The sequence below is a fragment of the Coregonus clupeaformis genome, chromosome 12 (assembly GCF_020615455.1).
Source record: "Coregonus clupeaformis isolate EN_2021a chromosome 12, ASM2061545v1, whole genome shotgun sequence".
Taxonomy (NCBI): Eukaryota; Metazoa; Chordata; class Actinopteri; order Salmoniformes; family Salmonidae; genus Coregonus; species Coregonus clupeaformis.
The window spans coordinates 563,679-587,192 of record NC_059203.1 but is presented as its reverse complement, the minus strand read 5'-3'; the positions used below and the strand labels follow the sequence as shown (position 1 = coordinate 587,192).

Genomic DNA, 23,514 nt, shown 5'->3' with positions numbered 1-23,514 from the left:
CATCATTTATTGTTGATGTACATTAGCAAATTGTTCAATCTCAATGATCTTGTACATGATGGCAAAGACGGACAAAACAATATATTAAAATTCAATTTTTACCTGGGAAATACATTTGCTGAATACATGATCTAATATTATATTTTTGTATATACAATCTTCCATCTATTTAAGAAAATCTTTATTTTCAAATATGAATATGTATTGTATGGAGATATTTTTTTTTAAATCTAAGGGATGCATTTTCAGTAGATAATGGCACACATACAATACAGGACAATGTACCAACCCATTTGAAGTGAGAATGTAAGTGCCTTAGGGTTGAGTGTCCTGGGTTGAAAGAGGACAGGGACTGGCAGCATTTGTCTTGTGTTTGAGTGAAAGGCAGTACCTTCTAAAGAGGACAGAGAGAGACAGACGATCTGACAGTGTGGTGACACGAAGGGAAACAGAGGATGGAAGTCCGTGTTTTGTGTCACATGCAGCCAAGGATTTTGTGCTAAAGAGGAGGTTGGATTCCAGAGTAATGTAGTCAGAATCAAATCAACATACAAAGGGAGATGACAACTTTTTGCTCTTTTTTTACGCAGAGTGGAAAGAGGAAAGAGATATCAATTGAATAATTTGAATGCATCATGAAAATGAAGAAATAGCACAGAAGGTGAACATGTATATATTTTAAGACAATATAGAAGGATGGAAGCAGATTAAAGAGTTTTCAAATCTGGGTAGAAGGAGAAGTTCATATAGTCAAGAAAATGTATTCGGTCAAGTGTTATCCTCTTGTAGGGATTTTTATGTATCTTCTTCCCTTTCAAGGTAAGTCACTTTTAAACTAAAGTGTTGTTGATATCCTTATGATCATTGTGATGCACACAAAGACATTGTACAAAGTACTTAACGTTTTAATTAATGTGGATTCCACTTTCAGTCTTGTGTTTAGTATACAGTTGTTTTGCTGTATAACAATTTAAGAAATTATACTGCCACATATAGTTGGATGCATCTATTCTGTGAACAATGGATAGTGAACATTGAATGGACTGCTAATGACATTTTAAAGTTTAGAGTACATTTGATCATCTAAATACAGTAAAATAATACATATATAAGATATACTGGATTTGATGATAGCAGTATCCATAGTGAAGTATTTTTTTAAATTATTGGTCACACTTTGGGTTCCTCCTTTCCTCATACATGGAATCAGCATTTTAGTGTCCTGTTTAAAAGGTACATGTACTGCACATGGGTATATTTATAGAAAATTGCCCAATGTGGAAAACAACAGTAAAAATTTGGGAGCATTTGAGGTTAACCATGATTCTGTCCTCCACTTCCTCCTCATCCCCCTCCACTTACTCCTCATCCCCCTCCCCCTCCCCTTCCTCCCCTTCCTCCTCATCCCCCTCCCCTTCCTCCTCATCCCCCTCCCCTTCCTCCTCATCCCCCTCCACTTCCTCCTCATCCCCCTCCACTTCCTCCTGACCCCCCCTTCCTCCTCATCCCTCCACGTCCTCCTCATCCCTCTCCACTTCCTCCTCATCCCCCCTCCCCTTCCTCCTCATCCCCCCTCCCCTTCCTCCTCATCCCCCTCCCCTTCCTCCTCATCCCCCCTCCACTTCCTCCTCATCCCCCTCCATGTCCTCCTCATCCCTCTCCCCTTCCTCCTCATCCCCCTCCACTTCCTCCTCATCCCCCTCCCCTTCCTCCTCATCCCCCTCCCCTTCCTCCTCATCCCCCTCCACTTCCTCCTCATCCCCCTCCCCTTCCTCCTCATCCCCCTCCCCTTCCTTCCCCTCTTCCTCCTCCTCCAGTGTGTAGCCACCCCAGGGCTCAGGCGGAGGACAGGCTACTGAAGACTCTGTTCAGCCATTACAACAAACTGGCACGCCCTGTGGCCAATGTCTCTGATGTGGTGCGTGTGCGCTTTGGGTTGTCCATTGCCCAGCTTATTGATGTGGTGAGAAGGAAATAAATCTTAAATACCTTTAAAGCCATGCATATGCCTGAGTGCCAAAAATGTTGATTTTAATTTAATTTGTGTTTGGAGAATTCTACGGGTCCGATTCAGGCGAATCTGCATTTCTGCATTTACACAGTAGCTCTTTTTCTTGAGATCAAATAAAATCAAAGAGTGGTTCTGGACTGTACTGTTTGAGTTACTTTGTAAACATGGCTATGACAGGATTGACTGAATACCAGCCTGTCTATGCAGATGATGCAATGAGTAGGTGCATACCATCATCTTCCATCTTTATACTGTTTGTCTTTTCTCAAAATCAGGATGAGAAAAATCAAATGATGATCACTAATGTCTGGGTGAAACAAGTGAGTCCAATCAAAATGACACAACGTTTTTGTGTCTGAATGATCTATTATATTTGTAGTGTTATTTGGTCAAACTGAGTTTCTATTGGTCTGTTTCCTCCAGGAGTGGAATGACTACAAGCTCTGCTGGAATCCTAAGGAATACGAGAATGTCACCTCCATGCACATCCCATCCCAGCTAATCTGGAGACCAGATATAGTTCTTTACAACAAGTATGTAATGTTGTAATGCTAAGAATGCATGCTAAGTATGTACTTTGAAACATGTCTTTAAATGTTCACCCATATTAAGAAATTACTTAGATGATTCCTTACCTTTAAAAGTAGTTTAATAGTTTCCTCTGTGTTGTGTGTAAAGGATTGACTTCTGTCTGGATGGATTTTAGTTTTTATTTATATACAGTGGGGAAAAAAAGTATTTAGTCAGCCACCAATTGTGCAAGTTCTCCCACTTAAAAAGATGAGAGAGGCATGTAATTTTCATCATAGGTACACGTCAACTATGACAGACAAATTGAGGAAAAGAAATCCAGAAAATCACATTGTAGGATTTTTAATGATTTTATTTGCAAATTATGGTGGAAAATAAGTATTTGGTCACCTACAAACAAGCAAGATTTCTGGCTCTCACAGACCTTTAATTTCTTCTTTAAGAGGCTCCTCTGTCCTCCACTCGTTACCTGTATTAATGGCACCTGTTTGAACTTGTTATCAGTATAAAAGACACCTGTCCACAACCTCAAACAGTCACACTCCAAACTCCACTATGGCCAAGACCAAAGAGCTGTCAAAGGACACCAGAAACAAAATTGTAGACCTGCACCAGGCTGGGAAGACTGAATCTGCAATAGGTAAGCAGCTTGGTTTTAATAAATCAACTGTGGGAGCAATTATTAGGAAATGGAAGACATACAAGACCACTGATAATCTCCCTCGATCTGGGGCTCCACGCAAGATCTCACCCCGTGGGGTCAAAATGATCACAAGAACGGTGAGCAAAAATCCCAGAACCACACGGGGGGACCTAGTGAATGACCTGCAGAGAGCTGGGACCAAAGTAACAAAGCCTACCATCAGTAACACACTACACCGCCAGTGACTCAAATCCTACAGTGCCAGACGTGTCCCCCTGCTTAAGCCAGTACATGTCCAGGCCCGTCTGAAGTTTGCTAGAGTGCATTTGGATGATCCAGAAGAGGATTGGGTGAATGTCATATGGTCAGATGAAACCAAAATAGAACTTTTTGGTAAATACTCAACTCGTCGTGTTTGGAGGACAAAGAATGCTGAGTTGCATCCAAAGAACACCATACCTACTGTGAAGCATGGGGGTGGAAACATCATGCTTTGGGGCTGTTTTTCTGCAAAGGGACCAGGACGACTGATCCGTGTAAATGAAAGAATGAATGGGGCCATGTATCGTGAGATTTTGAGTGAAAACCTCCTTCCATCAGCAAGGGCATTGAAGATGAAACGTGGCTGGGTCTTTCAGCATGACAATGATCCCAAACACACCGCCCGGGCAACGAAGGAGTGGCTTCGTAAGAAGCATTTCAAGGTCCTGGAGTGGCCTAGCCAGTCTCCAGATCTCAACCCCATAGAAAATCTTTGGAGGGAGTTGAAAGTCCGTGTTGCCCAGCGACAGCCCCAAAACATCACTGCTCTAGAGGAGATCTGCATGGAGGAATGGGCCAAAATACCAGCAACAGTGTGTGAAAACCTTGTGAAGACTTACAGAAAACGTTTGACCTGTGTCATTGCCAACAAAGGGCATATAACAAAGTATTGAGAAACTTTTGTTATTGACCAAATACTTATTTTCCACCATAATTTGCAAATAAATTCATTAAAGATTCCTACAATGTGATTTTCTGGATTTTTTTTCTCATTTTGTCTGCCATAGTTGACGTGTACCTATGATGAAAATTACAGGCCTCTCTCATCTTTTTAAGTGGGAGAACTTGCACAATTGGTGGCTGACTGAATACTTTTTTCCCCCACTGTAAATAGAAAATAACAGGCATTAGTTTCATGTGTTTCAACTGCATCCGCACCTGATGAATAGTAGGGAAGAACCTACTAGTTTTTTTCCTAATTACTCAGAGATCAATAGAGCTAGAGACACCGTATTTCATGACAAACAACTTATATATCTCCTCTACCATTATCAACTGTAATTTCATTTCTAGGGTAAATGAGTTGAAATTAAATAGACCGAGAACAGAACTACCGCAACATTACTTTTGTACCTGCCGGCGGGGCGGGAGTAACACAGCCTTGGGAAGGAAGTAACAGCTGGCGAGAAGTGCACAATATCTGTCTTATCTCCATGTTTCTGGTTTGTAATGTTGGTTACTTTCAGCATAATTTCATGTTTGTGTCGATTTGAATAATGAATACTCATAGGTTCAACATTTATGAAAGTGCAATGTTGCGCTACCACAATATTTTGCTTCACAATATTAATCGGACTAAAATGAATCATATACCACCTATATTAACCATCATTTTCTCATCTCACTTTAATTGGAATGTAGTAGATGTTTTTCACCATTTTCAATTATTCATGCTTAGCCCTACCAATCAGTTGCGCTCCAGCTGTCCTTGTCATGCGCGCTCCTCATGTCATTCTCTTCATGAATGGCAAACTCATCATGCTTATCACATTTCCATGGCTTGACAGAATTATAAAGATATACACAGTGTACAAAATATTAAGAACACCTCTCTACCCTCAATTCGTCCGGGCATGGACTGTACAAGGTGTCGAAAACGTTCCACAGGGATGCTTGCCCAGTTGGCTGGATGTCCTTTGGGTGGTGGACCATTCTTGAGACACATGGGAAACTGTTGAGCCTGAAAAAGCCATATCTCAGACGGCCCATCTTAATATTTTATTTTTATTGGCCAGTCTGAGATATGGCTTTTTCTTTGCAACTCTGCCTAGGTCAGCATCCTGGAGTCGCCTCTTCACTGTTGATGTTGAGACTGGTGTTTTGCGGGTACTATTTAATGAAGCTGCCAGTTGAGGACCTGTGAGGCGCCTGTTTCTCAAACTAGACACTCTAATATATTTGTCCTCTTGCTCAGTTGTGCACCGGGGCCTCTCACTCCTCTTTCTATTCTGGTTAGAGCCAGTTTGCGCTGTTCTGTGAAGGGAGTAGTACACAGCGTGGTACGAGATCTTCAGTTTCTAAGTGACCCCAAACATTTGAACGGTAGTGTATATTTTTAACCAATTACCTGATGATAAAAGCTTCTGTGAGAAGCTGATCCATCAAGTCAATTGATTAAGACATAATTCTAATGATTTCATATATAATTTTCAAACATTCAGTTACTTGTTGATATTTTGCTAACATCATAAAAGCAATATGAATTAAAGGAGACAATGGCCTGTGCTTAAACGTTTTATTTTATTTTATTCCAGGTCATCAGTTACTTTCGTCTCACCCGTCTCTCCTGTAACTTCTCCCAGGCTAACCCCCAAACTAAACACAACTCTTCAACCGAAAAACACTTCAGGGTCCGTTTTTTTTACTTACATTGGTGAAACATGGTCAGGCTGTTTTTTTGCAGGGAGGTCGTCCACCACATTAGGAACGTGCTGACTTCACTACTCATTCTAGCTTCTGTGTTATCTGAGAAAACGGGCATGTTACTTTCGCCCCTCCCCTAAAACAATATAACTCAGTGCCCATAGAGAACATGAATACTCGTTTCGTTTGACCAAAAGCAATAACAGCATAGTTATAATGCTAACATTCTGGTCTGTATAGCTAGCATAGAATGCTAAAAACAACACAGAGAGCTAGCAGCTTGTGCTCGATGAACATTCCATTGTGATTGGGTACAAAGAGAAGGTTCTAAACAAACAGAATTCAGACTAAATGTAAGAATAAAGTTTACAAGCAACACATTTCACTTATTTTTAGTGGATATATAATGATATTGTCACTCTTTTAATGACAGAATTAGCCGAGCAGAAACAACACATACCTTTTCACGGGGTCATCACTAGTTACCACACCTAGTCATAAACCCCGCCTATTTCCACAAAATCAGATGTTTAACCTTAACCATAATCTTAACCACACTGCTAACCTTACGCCTAACCCAACCTTAAATTAAGACCAAAAAGCACATTTTTGTTTTCGTGATTTTTTACGATATAGACTTTGTGTCTGTGGAAACCTTCTCACAGGAACAGAAGGAAAGAGGAAGTAAAATGGGCAAGTTCACAGGAAATGGACCAAACCATTTTACAGTTCAAAGTTCATATTTTCTTATACCAACTCTGATGATCTTAGATGACAGATACAGATAGATTTTACTAATACACCAACATAGTAATGGCAACATAATAAGGCAATGCCACAGTAGATAATTATTTCTGAAATAGAATAATCCCTAAAGTGACCTGATTGACCGAGTCCACTCTAAGATCATTCGGCCCAATCAGCGGAGCCAGTCAACAGTAGCGTTGTGTGGGTAAAATCACTGGAGAAGCCAAGCCAGGAAAAAATGCCATATTACAACCTGTGTTGTGATAATTGCGTTGTTTGCTCTTTAAACTGTTAGTTCATATGCCTTGCGACCATGATATATAGGCTTAAGGCCGAGACAATAAGAAGACACAGTGGCAAAATAAATTCAACCACACCTTTGTTTCATCACAAAACTGGAGAGCAACATCTGTCCGGTGATGTCCACAAAGCATTTTACATGTAACAAACAGTTGCATAACCTACAGTATGGTCAAGCAAGTTAATGTTTCCGACATTTTCGGTCTACTAAACAACTATCGATTAGAGCCACGGAGAATTACCACAAGTCGCAAAGAACACAGGCCCTGCCTCCACTCTTCCAGCACCATTTCATCATCTAATCACCTATGCTTAGTCTAATACAGTGACTAAAAGACAGCAAAAACAATTTACTCTTATCCAGAGCGACTTGGGTTAAGTGCATTGCTCAAGGGCACATCAACAGATTTTTCACCTAGTCGGCTCGGGGATTAGAACCAGCAACCTTTCAGTTACTGGCACTACACTCTTAACCACTAAGCTACCTGCCGCCCTATTTAGTCCAATCAACTATTTAGTCCAATCAACGTTAACTAAATATGATGTGGCTGTCCATGGGACTGATTTCTGTGTGTGTGTGTGTGTGTGTGTGTATGCAAGTAGAAAAAACTTGTTGACTTTTAGAGAAACGCCATCTTCCTCTTTCATGTTGCCTAAACGGTCAATGGCTGTAATACACGCTTTAAATGTTTGTTGTTCTAGGCTACCTGGCTAAAATGCTTGCTCACTAGCGTATCTTCCTTTCATGGGCAATGATGCGCCAGGCCAGCTAGTTTACGTTAACCTAATTTTACCAAATCTAGCTACATGTTAAACTTCCATCCTCTCGGTGATACTGATCCAACCATAAATTCACAATGTATGAATTTATGGTTGGATCAGTATCACCGTTATAATCATTGGCCAGTACGGAGTATTAAGTAAAACCACGTGTCCAAATCCCTATCTCCATCCATGGCTAATTTAGGAAAGGGATGATTTTAGCTAGCTAGCTAGCCACCGGAGGACAACAACACAACGAGAAGCAACAATTAAAGTTTTCTGTCAATGACATTTGACGTCTAATGTGATGTGATTGGTGTGAAGCCAAATCCAAACTGGCTTCTTTTTTAAAATGTATGCGCCAGGACCATTCACACCTGAGCTCACTCAGTTTAGCTCAACGCTGATTGGCTATTTTATCAAAATAAATATCAAGGGAGGCCAAATGCTCACTGGCTTCCCTTGCAATCAATGCTACGTGCGGCAACAATGTCATACTCTTTTTGACCAGACATAGACGGGCTACACATACAGAAACAGAGGGGCGAGGTTTCATTCGTTTGGATGCTTTCTCTGGTGAGATACATTCAGCCTCTTGCGAATTGAAGGAAATGTATGAAACACAGAGAGACGAAAGATACATTATTTTGTATGTTTTTTTCATGGTCATTTTTTGTGTGAAGCCTGGCTTCCCTTGGCATCCATGAATACACGCCACTGAGAGTCAAAGTGTCGTACCCCTGGTATATCTACATAAAATATTTGTTTTGTTTATGTGGCGACCCCACTGCAATTCGACTTCACTAGGACATCTGCAATCCACACTTTATGCTTGTATATATAGCCACAGCCACAGTTTTTATTTATTTATTTTATTTCACCTTTATTTAACCAGGTAAGCCAGTTGAGAACAAGTTCTCATTTACAACTGCGACCTGGCCAAGATAAAGCAAAGCAGTGCGATAAAAACAACAACACAGAGTTACATATGGGGTAAAAAAAAAAACATAAAGTCAAAAATACAACAGAAAATATATATAGACAGTGTGTGCAAATGTAGCAAGTTATGGAGGTAAGGCAATCTTATACCATTGATGACCAAAAAAAAAACAATGAGAGTGGAAGGGCAATTTCTCTTTATTGTCTAATCTGTCAGGCCATTCCTTAACATACAATCTAGCTCTATCATCCCTTCTTATCTCTAGTGCAGATGGTGATTTCTCCGTGACCCACCTGACCAAGGCCCACCTGTTCCACGATGGGCGCATCAAATGGGTTCCCCCAGCCATCTACAAGTCCTCCTGCAGCATCGACGTCACCTTCTTCCCTTTCGACCAGCAGAACTGCACCATGAAGTTTGGCTCGTGGACCTACGACCGCACCAAGATCGACCTAATCAGCATGGCGGGCAACGTGGACCAGATGGACTACTGGGAAAGCGGCGAGTGGGTGCTGGTGGACGCCGTGGGCAACTACAACATCAAGAAGTACGAGTGCTGCCACGAGGTCTACTCTGACATCACCTATTCCTTCATCATCCGGAGGCTACCTCTGTTCTACACTATTAATCTGATAATACCCTGTCTGCTCATCTCCTGCCTGACTGTCCTGGTGTTCTATCTGCCCTCCCAGTGTGGAGAGAAGATCACCCTGTGTATCTCTGTGTTGCTGTCTCTCACCGTCTTCCTCTTGCTTATTACCGAGATCATCCCGTCTACCTCGCTGGTCATCTCGCTCATCGGGGAGTACCTCCTCTTCACCATGATCTTCGTCACCCTGTCTATCAGCATCACCATCTTCGTGCTCAACGTGCACCACCGCTCGCAGCGCACGGACACCATGCCCCGCTGGGTGCGCCGTGTCTTCCTGGATGTCGTCCCTGGCTTCCTGTTCATCCGGCGGCCCGCCGTGGTCAAGGACAACAGCAAGAAGCTGGCGGAGGCCATGCCAAAGAGGGCCACGCTATTGGGTGGGCTGGAGGCCAGCTTTCCTCCCACTTCCCCCCTGGAGGTCCAGGAGATCCTGGCCCGCTCCCCTTCTCTTTCCCTGGGCCGACCCATGGAGGGTTCCCTGCCCCCCAAGCTTCCCCAGCAACAGCAGCAGCCCCTGGACAGGTCCCCCAGCCAGTACTCCATCCTCCTGGAGGAGCCGACCGCCTCGTCGCAGCCAGGCTGCTCTCCCTCTCCCCCGTTCCTCCACCCTCTCTACCTGCCCAGGGACAAGCACCACGCGGCCTGGCCCAAGATGCGCTCCCTCAGCTTACAGTACGGCCTGGGGGAGAGGGAGCGCCCCCAGACCAGCGTCCGCTGTCGCTCGCGCAGCATCCAGTACTGCTCCCTGCATGAGGAGGCCTCCTCCATGGGTAACGGCATGCAGCGGCCTCTCTCTCAGCACCCGTCCCTGATGGAGGAGAGGAAGCAGAGCTGCTCAGCTGTCTGCAAGTATCACGCAGGCCTGTCCGAGGCAGCCAAAGCCATGACCAAGGACCAGCGGCTCCTCGCCTTATCCCCGTCCATGAAGATGGCCATGGAAGGTGTGCAGTACATCGCAGATCACCTCCGTTCGGAGGATATCGACTTCTCTGTAAGCAAGGGTCTCATCATTAACATGTAAACTGAGGAGGCAAGTCTATGGTTCCATCTGCTGGCCCCTTCAGTTTATCTACAGTGTTTGCACACTGAAAATATAGAAGATGGTGCAACATGGCACCCTCAGTTTTAGCAATTTGTATGCTGAAGATGTAGAACATATTGTTTATTTTTACGCATCATTATTTCAAAGATATCAAAAAAAGTGCATGACACAAAACTCAATCGGGCTTTACAGTTAGGAATGCCAGTGGATAAGGGTCTTGGCATTTGCCACACAATGACATATATTTCAGAGTGCAATGATGTATACTGCATTTCAATGGTGGAAAACCTGAACCATAGGAACACAAATTATATCCATTTAAATATGTCAACAGTTGTTCATTCTGTGAAGTAATTCAAAACTGATTTCTGTCATCATTCAGGTGAAGCAGGAGTGGAAGTACGTGGCTATGGTCATAGACCGGATCTTTCTGTGGCTGTTCATCTTGGTGTGTATCCTGGGGACCCTGGGACTCTTCCTCCCTCCCTGGCTGGCTGGAATGATAGACCTATCTGTCTGACACAAAACACTGCTGAAGCCATTGACCCTATACACACTCAAGTTGTACAACTGATGAACAACTAATTTTACACACAACTTTTTTCTGCACAAAACCGTTTTTCTGGACACTGCACAATGGTTGTGTAAACACTTGTGTGCAGAAAATATCAGTTGTATCACAACCATTGTGTCAAATGCATTGTATATCAGTTGTATCACAACCATTGTGTCAAATGCATTGTATATGGTCCTGTGTAGCTCAGTTGGTAGAGCATGGCGCTTGCAACGCCAGGGTTGTGGGTTCGATTCCCACGGGGGGCCAGTATGAAAAGTTATGCACTCACTAACTATAAGTCGCTCTGGATAAGAGCGTCTGCCAAATGACTAAAATGTATATCAGTTGTATCACAACCCTTGTGTCAAATGCATTGTATATCAGTTGTTTAACCTGAGTGTCAACAGGGCCATGGTGGATGTGACCAATAGACAGGAAAACTTCTTATTAATTGTGAAAAGCATATTTGTAGATATAAATTGATACATCATTGTTTTGGCAACGCTTTATTTTCCAGAAGCCAGCAGATGGAGCCATAGGTCTATAATGTGAAGGACTGAGCAGTTACATTGGGATTGTGGAAACATACAGGTAACTGCCAAAGTAATGAAAACAATTGAGTAAATTAGGTACAAAGTACCATCAACAAAACACCAAATGATGGAATTTCTCGTGGAAGAATGGTGTCGCATCCCTCCAATAGAGTTCCAGACACTTGTAGAATCTATGCCAAGGTGCATTGAAGCTCTTGGCATTGAAGCTGTTCTGGCTCGTGGTGGCCCAACGCCCTATTAAGACACTTTATGTTGGTGTTTCCTTAATTTTGGCAGTTACCTGTATCTCTACCTGATACTATGCAGGATTTCTGGGGAAACAATAGGAATATTAAGCAAATAAAGTTTTACAAAATTACATGTTTAAATACAGCTTTAATAATGCATTAGAACATAATTTATAACATAATATTTAGGTTACTTTAAAAACACAGAGCCTTAGGCTAAGTTTACAAAGACTGCCCAATTCTAATCTTTTGCCCAAGATCTGATCTGATTGGTCAAAATACCAATAATTGGGCAAAAGATCAGAATTGGGCTACCTGTGTAAATGCAGCTAAAGTAGCCTAGATGGGACATATTTCGATATCCAAAAAGGAACCTTATTCTTTTAACAGAAGCGAACAGAGTATAGTGGCTCCGTCCAGTAACGGTGGGTGAAAGGTAACTACATACCTTTGGACATTAGGTCTCAACAATATTCCTCAACTTCTTGCATTAAGTCGTTTCTACCTGAAACGTATCCCTATTCAACCCAGCTGTGCCCTACAGTATGTTCTGTAGGTGGTATTTTTCTAAAGCTGTGAGGTTTAATGTGCTCTTAAATCTTGTGTAATCGACACATTTTCACGTTTACCTGTTCAATTTCCCGTTTTTATCCTCTCTCTCTGTGCTGTAGTGATGTTGTTTTTTCACTTGCAAGAAAAATAAATACATTCTAATTCACAATGCAGAAGTTTTCACTCTCTTGTGAATGTTGTTGTGATTTCTTCAGGGTCACCTTACGATTGAAACATCTACCACAATCATTGTGTCAAATTAGCAATTGTGAAACATTTGTGCTTCAGTTTCTGTAATGGAAAAGATTTTTATGAAGAAATCCTCCAATTAAGGAAAAACCACCCAATTCTTGAAATTCTTCCACCGACGGCTTCTTAGCCTCTACAGGACTACTGGCAACCCCGAAAGACACTGAGGAGTTTGTAGTCTCGATTCCAAATGCTGGATAGAGGGGCTCAGTGAATGTGGTCTGGAATGTATAAAGGTGGGTCATTGTGTCAGAGGAGACCTCATAGAAGGAGACAGTTCCAGCAGGACAGTCCAGAAACACTCCTACTCTCTTGTTTTGCTCGGATAGCGTTGCGGGGGAGGTTATTTTAGTGGTTTCATTATTGTAGTCGGCAGAGTCATGGTACTTGGAGCAGGCTAGACACCAGGAATTGTCATTGGATCCAAGCTTACAGACACGACCATTTCCTTTTCTGCTGATTCCTTTATATGCCACTCCTATGACAGTCAAGTGCCCACTCCCCTCTGCCTCCCAGTAATGGCGCCCACTCAGACCCTCTGTACACAGCACCTGTGGACAGTCAAATCTCTCTGGGTGATCAGGATACGGCTGCTGCTCTCGAACCCCTGTCACCTGTCTGTTTTGTTGAGACAGAGATAGGAGTCTGCTTACTGTGTTTAGGTCTAGTATGGGCTCACAGGCATCTGTGGATGAAAAGAGAGGTCAGAGGAGGGGGAAATAAGCTGGATCAAACCAATGTGTCTGTGTGTTTATGTCACGGGTGGGATGTGAACTACCTCATCACTAAAGTGTCTTACCTCCACTACATTTACAGGAATAATGAATGTGTTCTTTTAGTACATTGACCAAAATAGATGACTTGTTAAAACAGACAAACAAACATACACTTCTTAAGCAGCTGTGGTTCTATCCAGATCTCTTCATTATGGTCCACACTGTGGCAGAAAAACAGACAGTGAGTGAGTGAGTGAGTGACAAGGAAACAAGTAAAGTGTTGCCATTGGAATTACTGAAAGGTCAGAATTCAATGTCGTGGTTCAAATAGGAGAGAAATATGCATACAAATGAGAAGATTGTCTCAGATTTACTGCACTAACTTGAGTTTACAATGGGCCTCCTCCAGTTTAGCAGAGAGCAGCTTCACTCCTGAGTCTCCTGGGTGATTGAAGCTCAGGTCCAGCTCTCTCAGGTGGGAGGGGTTTGACCTCAGAGCTGAAGCCAGAGCAGCACAGCCTTCCTCTGTGACTTTACAGAACGATAGCCTGCAGAGAAAAAAACATCAGGCTTTTACAACTTGACTGCGGCTATCGGGTGGTGAGAGCTGAAATATGAACCCTTCTTTTCAGAGATAGACTATTGTTAATGCATTTACATCTACATTTTGGTTATTTAGCAGACGCTCTTATCCAGAGCGACTTGCAGCCAGTGCATTCAAATAGGGAAAGACAACCACATATCACAGTCATTGTAAGTACAGCGTTTTCTTTTAAATCCACAACTTGAATCCCTCCACAGCCTCATAGAGGATCTAGATACATTTTCTAACCTCTCTGGATTACAACCAAATTATGATAAATGTATTATATTACGTATTGGATCACTAAAAAATACAAATTTTACATTACCTACAGTGGGGAGAACAAGTATTTGATACACTGCCGATTTTGCAGGTTTTCCTACTTACAAAGCATGTAGAGGTCTTGTTAGATTAATTTGGATTTTAAGAATAATGACTAAAGGGTTTCACCCCAAACACAGTATAAATGTTAGAATTATCATGTAGTGTCAACCCACTAACAGAGGGGGCGGTACTAACCATTCAAGGGGGAAGGTGGAAACTGTTTAGAAAAGTCACCTAAAGGTGGGAGGAGTCAAGTCCAGGAGGTATAAAATCGTCTGTTTGTGTCATTTGCAGGAGAGCTCTCGCCATGAATAAAAATACAGATAAGACTTGTGAGTTGTGGACCTTGAATCATTGATGATTAAAACCAGAGCCTTACAACCTCTGGTAATGATTCAAGCTTGGGTTGAATTAGAGATAGAAATTCACATGACAGGTCTGTAATTTTTATCATAGGTACACTTCAACTGTGAGAGACGGAATCTAAAACAAAAATCCAGAAAATCACATTGTATGATTTTTAAGTAATTCATTTGCATTTTATTGCATGACATAAGTATTTGATCACCTACCAACCAGTAAGAATTCCGGCTCTCACAGACCTGTTAGTTTTTCTTTAAGAAGCCCTCCTGTTACCTGTATTAACTGCACCTGTTTGAACTCGTTACCTGTATAAAAGACACCTGTCCACACACTCAAACAGACTCCAACCTCTCCACAATGGCCAAGACCAGAGAGCTGTGTAAGGACATCAGGGATAAAAATGTAGACCTCCACAAGGCTGGGATGGGCTACAGGACAATAGGCAAGCAGCTTGGTGAGAAGGCAACAACTGTTGGCACAATTATTAGAAAATGGAAGAAGTTCAAGATGACGGTCAATCACCCTCGGTCTGGGGCTCCATGCAAGATCTCACCTCGTGGGGCATCAATGATCATGAGGAAGGTGAGGGATCAGCCCAGAACTACACGGCAGGACCTGGTCAATGACCTGAAGAGAGCTGGGACCACAGTCTCAAAGAAAACCATTAGTAACACACTACGCCGTCATGGATTAAAATCCTGCAGCGCACGCAAGGTCCCCCTGCTCAAGCCAGCGCATGTCCAGGCCCGTCTGAAGTTTGCCAATGACCATCTGGATGATCCAGGGGAGGAATGGGAGAAGGTCATGTGGTCTGATGAGACAAAAATAGAGCTTTTTGGTCTAAACTCCACTCGCCATGTTTGGAGGAAGAAGAAGGATGAGTACAACCCCAAGAACACCATCCCAACCGTGAAGCATGGAGGTGGAAACATCATTCTTTGGGGATGCTTTTCTGCAAAGGGGACAAGACGACTGCACCGTATTGAGGGGAGGATGGATGGGGCCATGTATCGCGAGATCTTGGCCAACAACCTCCTTCCCTCAGTAAGAGCATTGAAGATGGGTCGTGGCTGGGTCTTCCAGCATGACAACAACCCGAAACACACAGCCAGGGCACTAAGGAGTGGCTCCGTAAGAAGCATCTCAAGGTCCTGGAGTGGCCTAGCCAGTCTCCAGACCTGAACCCAATAGAAAATCTTTGGAGGGAGCTGAAAGTCTGTATTGCCCAGCGACAGCCCCGAAACCTGAAGGATCTGGAGAAGGTCTGTATGGAGGAGTGGGCCAAAATCCCTGCTGCAGTGTGTGCAAACCTGGTCAAGACCTACAGGAAACGTATGATCTCTGTAATTGCAAACAAAGGTTTCTGTACCAAATATTAAGTTCTGCTTTTCTGATGTATCAAATACTTATGTCATGCAATAAAATGCAAATTCATTACTTAAAAATCATACAATATGATTACAGACCTCTACATGCTTTGTAAGTAGGAAAACCTGCAAAATCGGCAGTGTATCAAATACTTGTTCTCCCCACTGTATATAGTTTACCAATAAAATGGTCTGATGGTGATGTGGATATACTTGGAATACATATCCCAAATGAAATAAATGATCTCACTCCAGTAAATTTTTATAGAAAGTTAGCTAAAATAGATAAGATCTTGCTACCATGGAAAGGTAAATACCTGTCAATTTGTGGAAAAATCACCCTGATTAACTCTTTAGTATTATCCCAGTTTACCTATTTGCTTATGGTCTTGCCTACGCCTAGTGAACAGTTCTTTAAATTATATGAGAAAAAAATATTCCATTTTATTTGGAACGGCAAGCCAGACAAAACTAAACGAGCCTATTTATATAATGAATATGAATTCGGAGGACAGAAATTATTAAATATTAAACCATTAGGCCTATCACTAAAAGCTTCAGTCATACAACAGTTATACTTAAATCCGAACTGGTTCTCTAGCAAATTAGTAAGATTGTCTCACCCATGTGTATGTATATATGTATATATATTTGCGAGAAAAAAAAACATATGGGGGATTGGAAGTGATGCAGACAATTACATTGATGGAAGTTACAATCTGCAATATTAAAGCTGATCTACCCCCTAAAAAATTTTTAATAAATAAAGCACCTATCAGAGAAATCCGTGCAAGTGAGGAAAGACAAGTGTTAGTGCAAGATTGAACATAAGGTGTTTTTATGATCTAGGGCTAGATTCGATCAGATTGACATCCGCATAGCTTTGTTTTGGCGGTGTCAAAGGTGGAACTACATTAGAGCTGTTAAATCCACAAGCAGCTCGTTGCGTTACCTTATCACACACACTGCCATTGGATACAACAAAACCACACCCGATTATAATCCCACAAATCCCACGCAGCCGCGTTAACAGTTCAAACGCTCAAATTAGATTGATAGGCATAAATCCCCCGATCCAAATGAACATGAAAACATGCATTAGCCTAACATCAATGGTTTGACATTCGAGAGTCATTATTTCTAACAGCGATAGAGCCTATACTTTCTAGCGCCATTTGAACTTCTAACACAGTAGGGTTAATAAGGAAGGGACTGGTTTGTGACACACAAGAGCAGCTGCTCACCGATATGTCACCTCATACCACAGTTACACCTCCAATGCTGGCTAACGCTGGTTAATGCTCGATCTGATTGAATCCAGGCCATATTTATGTACAGTATGTTCGTAAATACTGACCTCAGTATCTCTAGTCTACAATTTTGATGCCCTAGTCCATCAGAGAGCAACTTCACTCCTGAATCCTGCAGGTCATTGTGACTCAGGTCCAGCTCTCTCAGGTGAGAGGAGGTTGAACTGAGAGCTGAGGCCAACTCTTCACAACAGTCTTCTGTCAGACAACATCGATTCAGCCTAAATGAGAGAAAAAATAATATTACAACACACTAGGCAACAAGTAGCCATAATGAGAGGAAAATCACAAAAGTAATGACTGACCTCAGTTTCTCCAGTTTACAGTGCAGGCTCAACAATTCAGCAGCAAGCAGCTTCACTCCAAAATCCTTCAGTCTGTTGTAACTCAGGTCCAACTCAATAAGGGATAACTTAAGAGAGACCAATATTTCACAAGACTCCCCAGTGATGCCACAGCCAGCAAGTCTATAAAGATGTGAGAACATACCATTGAAACAGGCTGGGATGAGCTTCCCAAAAACATAATCATCACCTTTAGCATTAAGATCATTGTTCGTCGATTGTCTACCAATGCACTTAAGATGATCTTAGTGCTAATTATGATCAACGAAAACAGAATGCATTAGGCTGAAAATTAACTTTAAAGGGATAGTTTGGGATTTTGGCAATGAAGCCCTTTTTCTACTTTCCAAGAGTCAGTTGAACTCATGCACAGGGAGGGAAAAAAGTATTTGATCCCCTGCTGATTTTGTACGTTTGCCCACTGACAAAGAAAAGATCAGTCTGTAATTTTAATGGTAGGTTTATTTGAACAGTGAGAGACAGAATAACAACAAAATAATCCAGAAAAACGCATGTCAAAAATGTTATACATTTATTTGCATTTTAATGAGGGAAATAAGTATTTGACCCCCTCTCAATCAGAAAGGTTTCTGGCTCCCAAGTGTCTTTTATACAGGTAATGAGCTGAGATTAGGAGCACACTCTTAAAGGGAGTGCTCCAAATCTCAGTTTGTTACCTATATAAAAGACACCTGTCCACAGAAGCAATCAATCAATCCGATTCCAAACTCTCCACCATGGCCAAGACCAAAGAGCTCTCCAAGGATGTCAGGGACAAGATTGTAGACCTACACAAGGCTGGAATGGGCTACAAGACCATCGCCAAGCAGCTTGGTGAGAAGGTGACAACAGTTGGTGCGATTATTCGCAAATGAAAGAAACACAAAAGAACAGTCAATCTCCCTTGGCCTGGGGCTCCATGCAAGATCTCACCTCGTAGAGTTGCAATGATCATGAGAACGGTGAGGAATCAGCCCAGAACTACACGGGAGGATCTTGTCAATGATCTCAAGGCAGCTGGGACCATAGTCACCAAAAAAACAATTGGTAACACACTACGCCGTGAAGGACTGAAATCCTGCAGCGCCCGCAAGGTCCCCCTGCTCAAGAAAGCACATATACAGGCCTGTCTGAAGTTTGCCAATGAACATCTGAATGATTCAGAGGAGAACTGGGTGAAAGTGTTGTGGTCAGATGAGATCAAAATCGAGCTCTTTGGCATCAACTCAACTCGCCGTGTTTGGAGGAGGAGGAATGCTGCCTATGACCCCAAGAACACCATCCCCATCGTCAAACATGGAGGTGGAAACATTATGCTTTGGGGGTGTTTTTCTGCTAAGGGGGCAGGACAACTTCACCGCATCAAAGGGACAATGGACAGGGCCATGTACCGTCAAATCTTGGGTGAGAACCTCCTTCCCTCAGCCAGGGCATTGAAAATGGGTCGTGGATGGATATTCCAGCATGACAATGACCCAAAACACACAGCCAAGGCAACAAAGGAGTGGCTCAAGAAGAAGCACATTAAGATCCTGGAGTGGCCTAGCCAGTCTCCAGACCTTAATCCCATAGAAAATCTGTGGAGGGAGCTGAAGGTTCGAGTTGCCAAACATCAGCCTCGAAACCTTAATGACTTGGAGAAGATCTGCAAAGAGGAGTGGGACAAAATCCCTCCTGAGATGTGTGCAAACCTGGTGGCCAACTACAAGAAACGTCTGACCTCTGTGATTGCCAACAAGGGTTTTGCCACCAAGTACTAAGTCATGTTTTGCAGAGGGGTCAAATACTTATTTCCCTCATTAAAATGCAAATCAATTCATAACATTTTTGACATGCGTTTTTCTGGATTTTTTTGTTGTTATTCTGTCTCTCACTGTTCAAATAAACCTACCATTAAAATTATAGACTGATCATGTCTTTCTCAGTGTGCAAACGTACAAAATCAGCAGGGGATCAAATACTTTTTTCCCTCACTGTATACAATTTTTATGTCTCTGTGTTCAGTTTTATGGAAGTTGCCAACTAGCGTTAGCGAAATTGCTAACTAGCGTGAGCGCAATGGCTAACTAGAGTTAGCGCAAGCTTACGCTACTGTAGTTAGCATTGGCTCGCAAAAACTACCTCTAACTTCCTTCATACTGGACACATAGACATAAAGATGGTATTCACAAGTTTATCTGACTCTGGGGAAGTAGATAAAGTCCTGAACTATCCCTTTAACAAACTGTCCAACAATGTTACAGTTTCTGGTGATTTAAAGATGTCTCCAAATGTACTGACCTCAGTGTCTCCAGTTTACAGTGTGAATCCTCCAGTCCAGAAAAAAGTATAAACTCTCCATCATCAAACAGCTCACTGTTCCTCAGGTCCAACTCTCTCAGAGGTGAGTATGCTGATTGGAGAACGGAGGCCAGTGTGTCACAGACCTGATTTGAAAGAGTATAGCCAGACAGTCTGCAGAAACAGAGAACATATCGTTACAGTCTGATGTTGTGCAGGCCATGGCAAACTGTTGAATCCTATTGTATTCAGTGTGTGCTGAGTAGGATCTGTCCATAGTAACTTATGAGAATGACCTCATGAAACCTGTTGTTCTGATAAAGAAAATTCTAAGTGAAATGAAAGCAAACACATACAAATGGTTAGGGGTATTAGGTCTCTCAGCATACATACATATTTTGAAAAATGTGGACTAGAATTATTCTGATTTAATCATTTTCTGGTATGTGAATTTAGTCTTGACTGAAGCCTTACCTTGCCTTTCTGCAGTTTCTCACAGCTGGGACCAGTCTGTCATGACCCTCCTCTGATGTGTTGTATTTCACCAGGTCAAACTCATCCTGCACCTCCTCTGACATCAGAAGCACATAGGCCAGTGCTGAGCAGTCAGCAGGAGACAGTTCTTCTCCTGACTCAAGGAACTTCTGAACGTTCTCATGAACTGAATTGTCCTTCATCTCGGTCAAACAGAGGAAAAGGTTGATGTACCTTTCAGGTGAGCCATGATGTGCACCAGGATTCTTGAGGCATTTCCTAATCTCCTCAACAGTCTCTGAGCTGAACTTTGTCTTTGGAAGTAGGCCTTGCAACTGCCTCTGATTGGATTCCAGTGTTATGCCAACAAGGAAGCGGAGGAATAGGTCCAGGTGTCCATTTGGACTATTCGTAGCTTTGTCCACCATCATCTTCAGCAACTCATGCAAGAGAAGCGCTGCAGAAGCATTCTCCAGGAAAGACTCATGGGCCTTGATGTTGTGAAAGCAGTGAAAGACATGCAGTGCAGCAAGGAACTCCTGAAAGGTCAGGTGCACAAAGCAGTACACCTTTGTATACAACCCACACTCTTCTTTGAGGAATTCCGTGCAAAATTCAGAGTACGTTGAGGCTTCACTAACATCAATCCCACAGTTTCTCAGGTCTTCCTCGTCTAATATGATATTGCACTCTTGCAGCTGTTCAAATGCTAATTGTGCCAAGTTCAAAATGAATACTTTATTTGTTGCCAAGATCTTCTGTCTATCCCTCTCATTCTGCCCCTGATACTTTTCATTTGCCAGGTTTATCTGAATGACCATGAGGCGAGCGTACATCTCAGTCAGAGTTGTAAGGATCTCTCCGCTGTCATTTCTCTGTCCACGAAACATGTCCTCTAGAACCTTTGCAATTATCCAACAGAAGACTGGTATGTGGCACATGATGTGGCGGCTCCTTGATGTCTTTACATGTGAAATGATTTTGTTGGCTAGTTTCCCGTCACCGAATCGCTTCTTAAAGTATTATTCTCTCTGTGTGTCAGTGAAACCTCGTACTTCTGTCATCCGACTGACCAAGTCACGGGGGATCAGATTGGCTGCTGCTGGTCTGGAGGTTATCCAGAGGAACGTTTTGGGAAACATAGTCCCCTTGATTAGGTTAGTCAGCAACTCATCTACTGATGACATCTGTGTCATATCAAACAGTGTCTTGTTGTTTTGGAAATCCAAAGGAAGTCTGCTTTCATCCAGACCATCAAAGATGAGCAGAACTTTACAATAAGTATACTGCTTTGCGTCTTCTATCTCGGAATGTTCAGGGTGAAAACCATTTAAAAGTCCATGAAGACTGCATTGGTTTTTAATCAGATTCATCTCCCTGAAAGGAAACACAAAGATGAAATCTACATCCTGATTGGCTTGTCCTTCTGCCCAGTCGACGATTAATTTCTTCACTGAGACTGTTTTTCCGATTCCAGCGATGCCCTTCGTCAGCACAGTTCTGATGTGTTCCTCTTCTCCATGTGAGGGTTTGAAAATGTTATTACAGTCGATAGGTGTGCCTGGTGATGTTTTTCTCCTGGATGTATATTCAATCAGCCGAACCTCATGTTCTTTATTAACCCCTTCACTCTCTCCCTGTGTGATGTAGAGCTGTGTGTAAATCCTATTAAGGGGAGTTCGATCTACTGCAGTGCCTTCTAACACAAATCCAAACTTCTTCCTCAGACTGGCTTTATATGTCTTCAGAATATCATTCACTAGAATGAAATGTAAACAAAAACATGAAGTTAAAGTTATAAAGTAAAGCACCTTATTGTTATTGTAACTTTTGAATAAGGCTGTTTACTCTGTTACTCAGAAGCCACTCTAAAAGTCTCTTTAAAACAATTCAAGTGGAGTATATTGCTCCAGCCAACTGTTTCTGAGGCTCATACTTGTGTTACCATTTTGAATCAACATCAGATCAAAATATATTTATGCTGAGTTGAATGCATTAGATCTGGGGAAAATGCATAAACCTGTGGTGGTGTTTTTTGTGCCATCAAATACCAGGTTGTTCTGTTCACTATTACTGGAATATAGCAGATACTGTCATTACTCTATATCTTCTGGTATTTAAGGGTAAAAGTGACTACATATCAGGATAGACGATGATAATAATAATAATAATAATAATAATAATAATCAATAATAATAACAATAATAATAAGTTCTTGCCCAGCAACAGAGAGTACCTATGTTTAATTCTGACTCCATGTTCGTCATGTCTATGATTAACTTTGTTTATCTCATAGTTTACTGAAAAATCTTCATCATATAACACAACAGCTTGGCTCAAATGCATTAAGAAGGAAATAAAATCCACAAATTAATTTTTAGGAAGGCACACCTGTTAATTTAAATGCATTCCAGGTGACTATCTCATGAAGCTGGTTGAGAGAATACCAAGAGTGTGCAAAGCTGTCATCAAGGCAAAGGATGGCTATTTGAACAGCCTCCAGTTGCCTCGATGGCACAACCAGTTATTGAGTGTAAGGGGGCAATTACTTTTTCACACAGGGGAATTGGGTGTTGCATAACTTTGTTTATGAAATAAATGAAATAAATATTTAATTGTTGTGTTATTTGTTCACTTATGTTCCCTTTATCTAATATTAGGTTTTGGTTGAAGATCTGATAACATTCAGTATCACAAATATGCAAAAGTAGAGAAAATTAGAAAGGGGGCAAATACTTTTGCACAGCACTGTATGTGAGCTGTTGGTTATAAAAGTGGCCATAAGTCAAAATATGCATATTTATTGCTGCGGTCACCTGCCCCCCAGCCACTTCAGCGGAGGCTGTTGGTATTATTTTGGATGATATAAAACTCTTTCTGCAATCGTAACTGATTGTATTAGGAGATCTAAATCTTGATTGGCTTACACACGCCTCAGATCATTTTAAGAATATCTGTCTTTAGTTCAACTTGACTCAGCTGATAATGAAACCCACTCAGATGAATGTAAAAAACCTAGCAAACTACTCATTGATTGACCTTATCCTGACTAACCATCCCCATAAGTATTTGGCTAGTGGTGTTTTTGCTTAAGATATCACTGACCACTGCCCGATTGCTTGCATTAGAGATATCAAATTGTAAAACTCTGCCCCCCGTATAATTTTGAAGATATTCTCGCCCCAGGCGTTCCTTCATGATCTATATTATTCAGAGCTTTTTTCTACTAGCTGCATAACAGGCAATTGAGAAATAGGTGCACTGCCTCTGTTAAACAGGCCAAATCAAACTACTGCCTTAGT

General features: G+C 42.0%; 2 protein-coding genes across 2 annotated transcripts; one reads left to right on the top strand and one right to left on the bottom strand.

The window, feature by feature from the left end:
* The first annotated feature begins 2,286 nt into the window (after window positions 1-2,286).
* LOC121578612 (neuronal acetylcholine receptor subunit alpha-4-like) lies at window positions 2,287-11,104 on the top strand. The gene is made up of 4 exons (XM_041892975.2): window positions 2,287-2,331; window positions 2,435-2,544; window positions 8,885-10,262; window positions 10,696-11,104. Exons 1-4 carry the CDS (start codon window positions 2,302-2,304, stop codon window positions 10,831-10,833), a joined length of 1,656 nt encoding a protein of 551 aa, XP_041748909.2. The 5' UTR covers window positions 2,287-2,301; the 3' UTR covers window positions 10,834-11,104.
* Window positions 11,105-12,486: 1,382 nt separating this feature from the next.
* Window positions 12,487-22,479, bottom strand: LOC123492106 (NLR family CARD domain-containing protein 3-like). The gene is given in 9 exon segments (XM_045224096.1): window positions 12,487-13,136; window positions 13,339-13,388; window positions 13,551-13,715; window positions 17,162-17,335; window positions 17,420-17,511; window positions 19,587-19,596; window positions 19,739-19,912; window positions 20,213-21,971; window positions 22,449-22,479. Coding segments are annotated over 9 exon segments (3,105 nt in total).
* Between the last annotated feature and the right edge of the window lie 1,035 nt (window positions 22,480-23,514).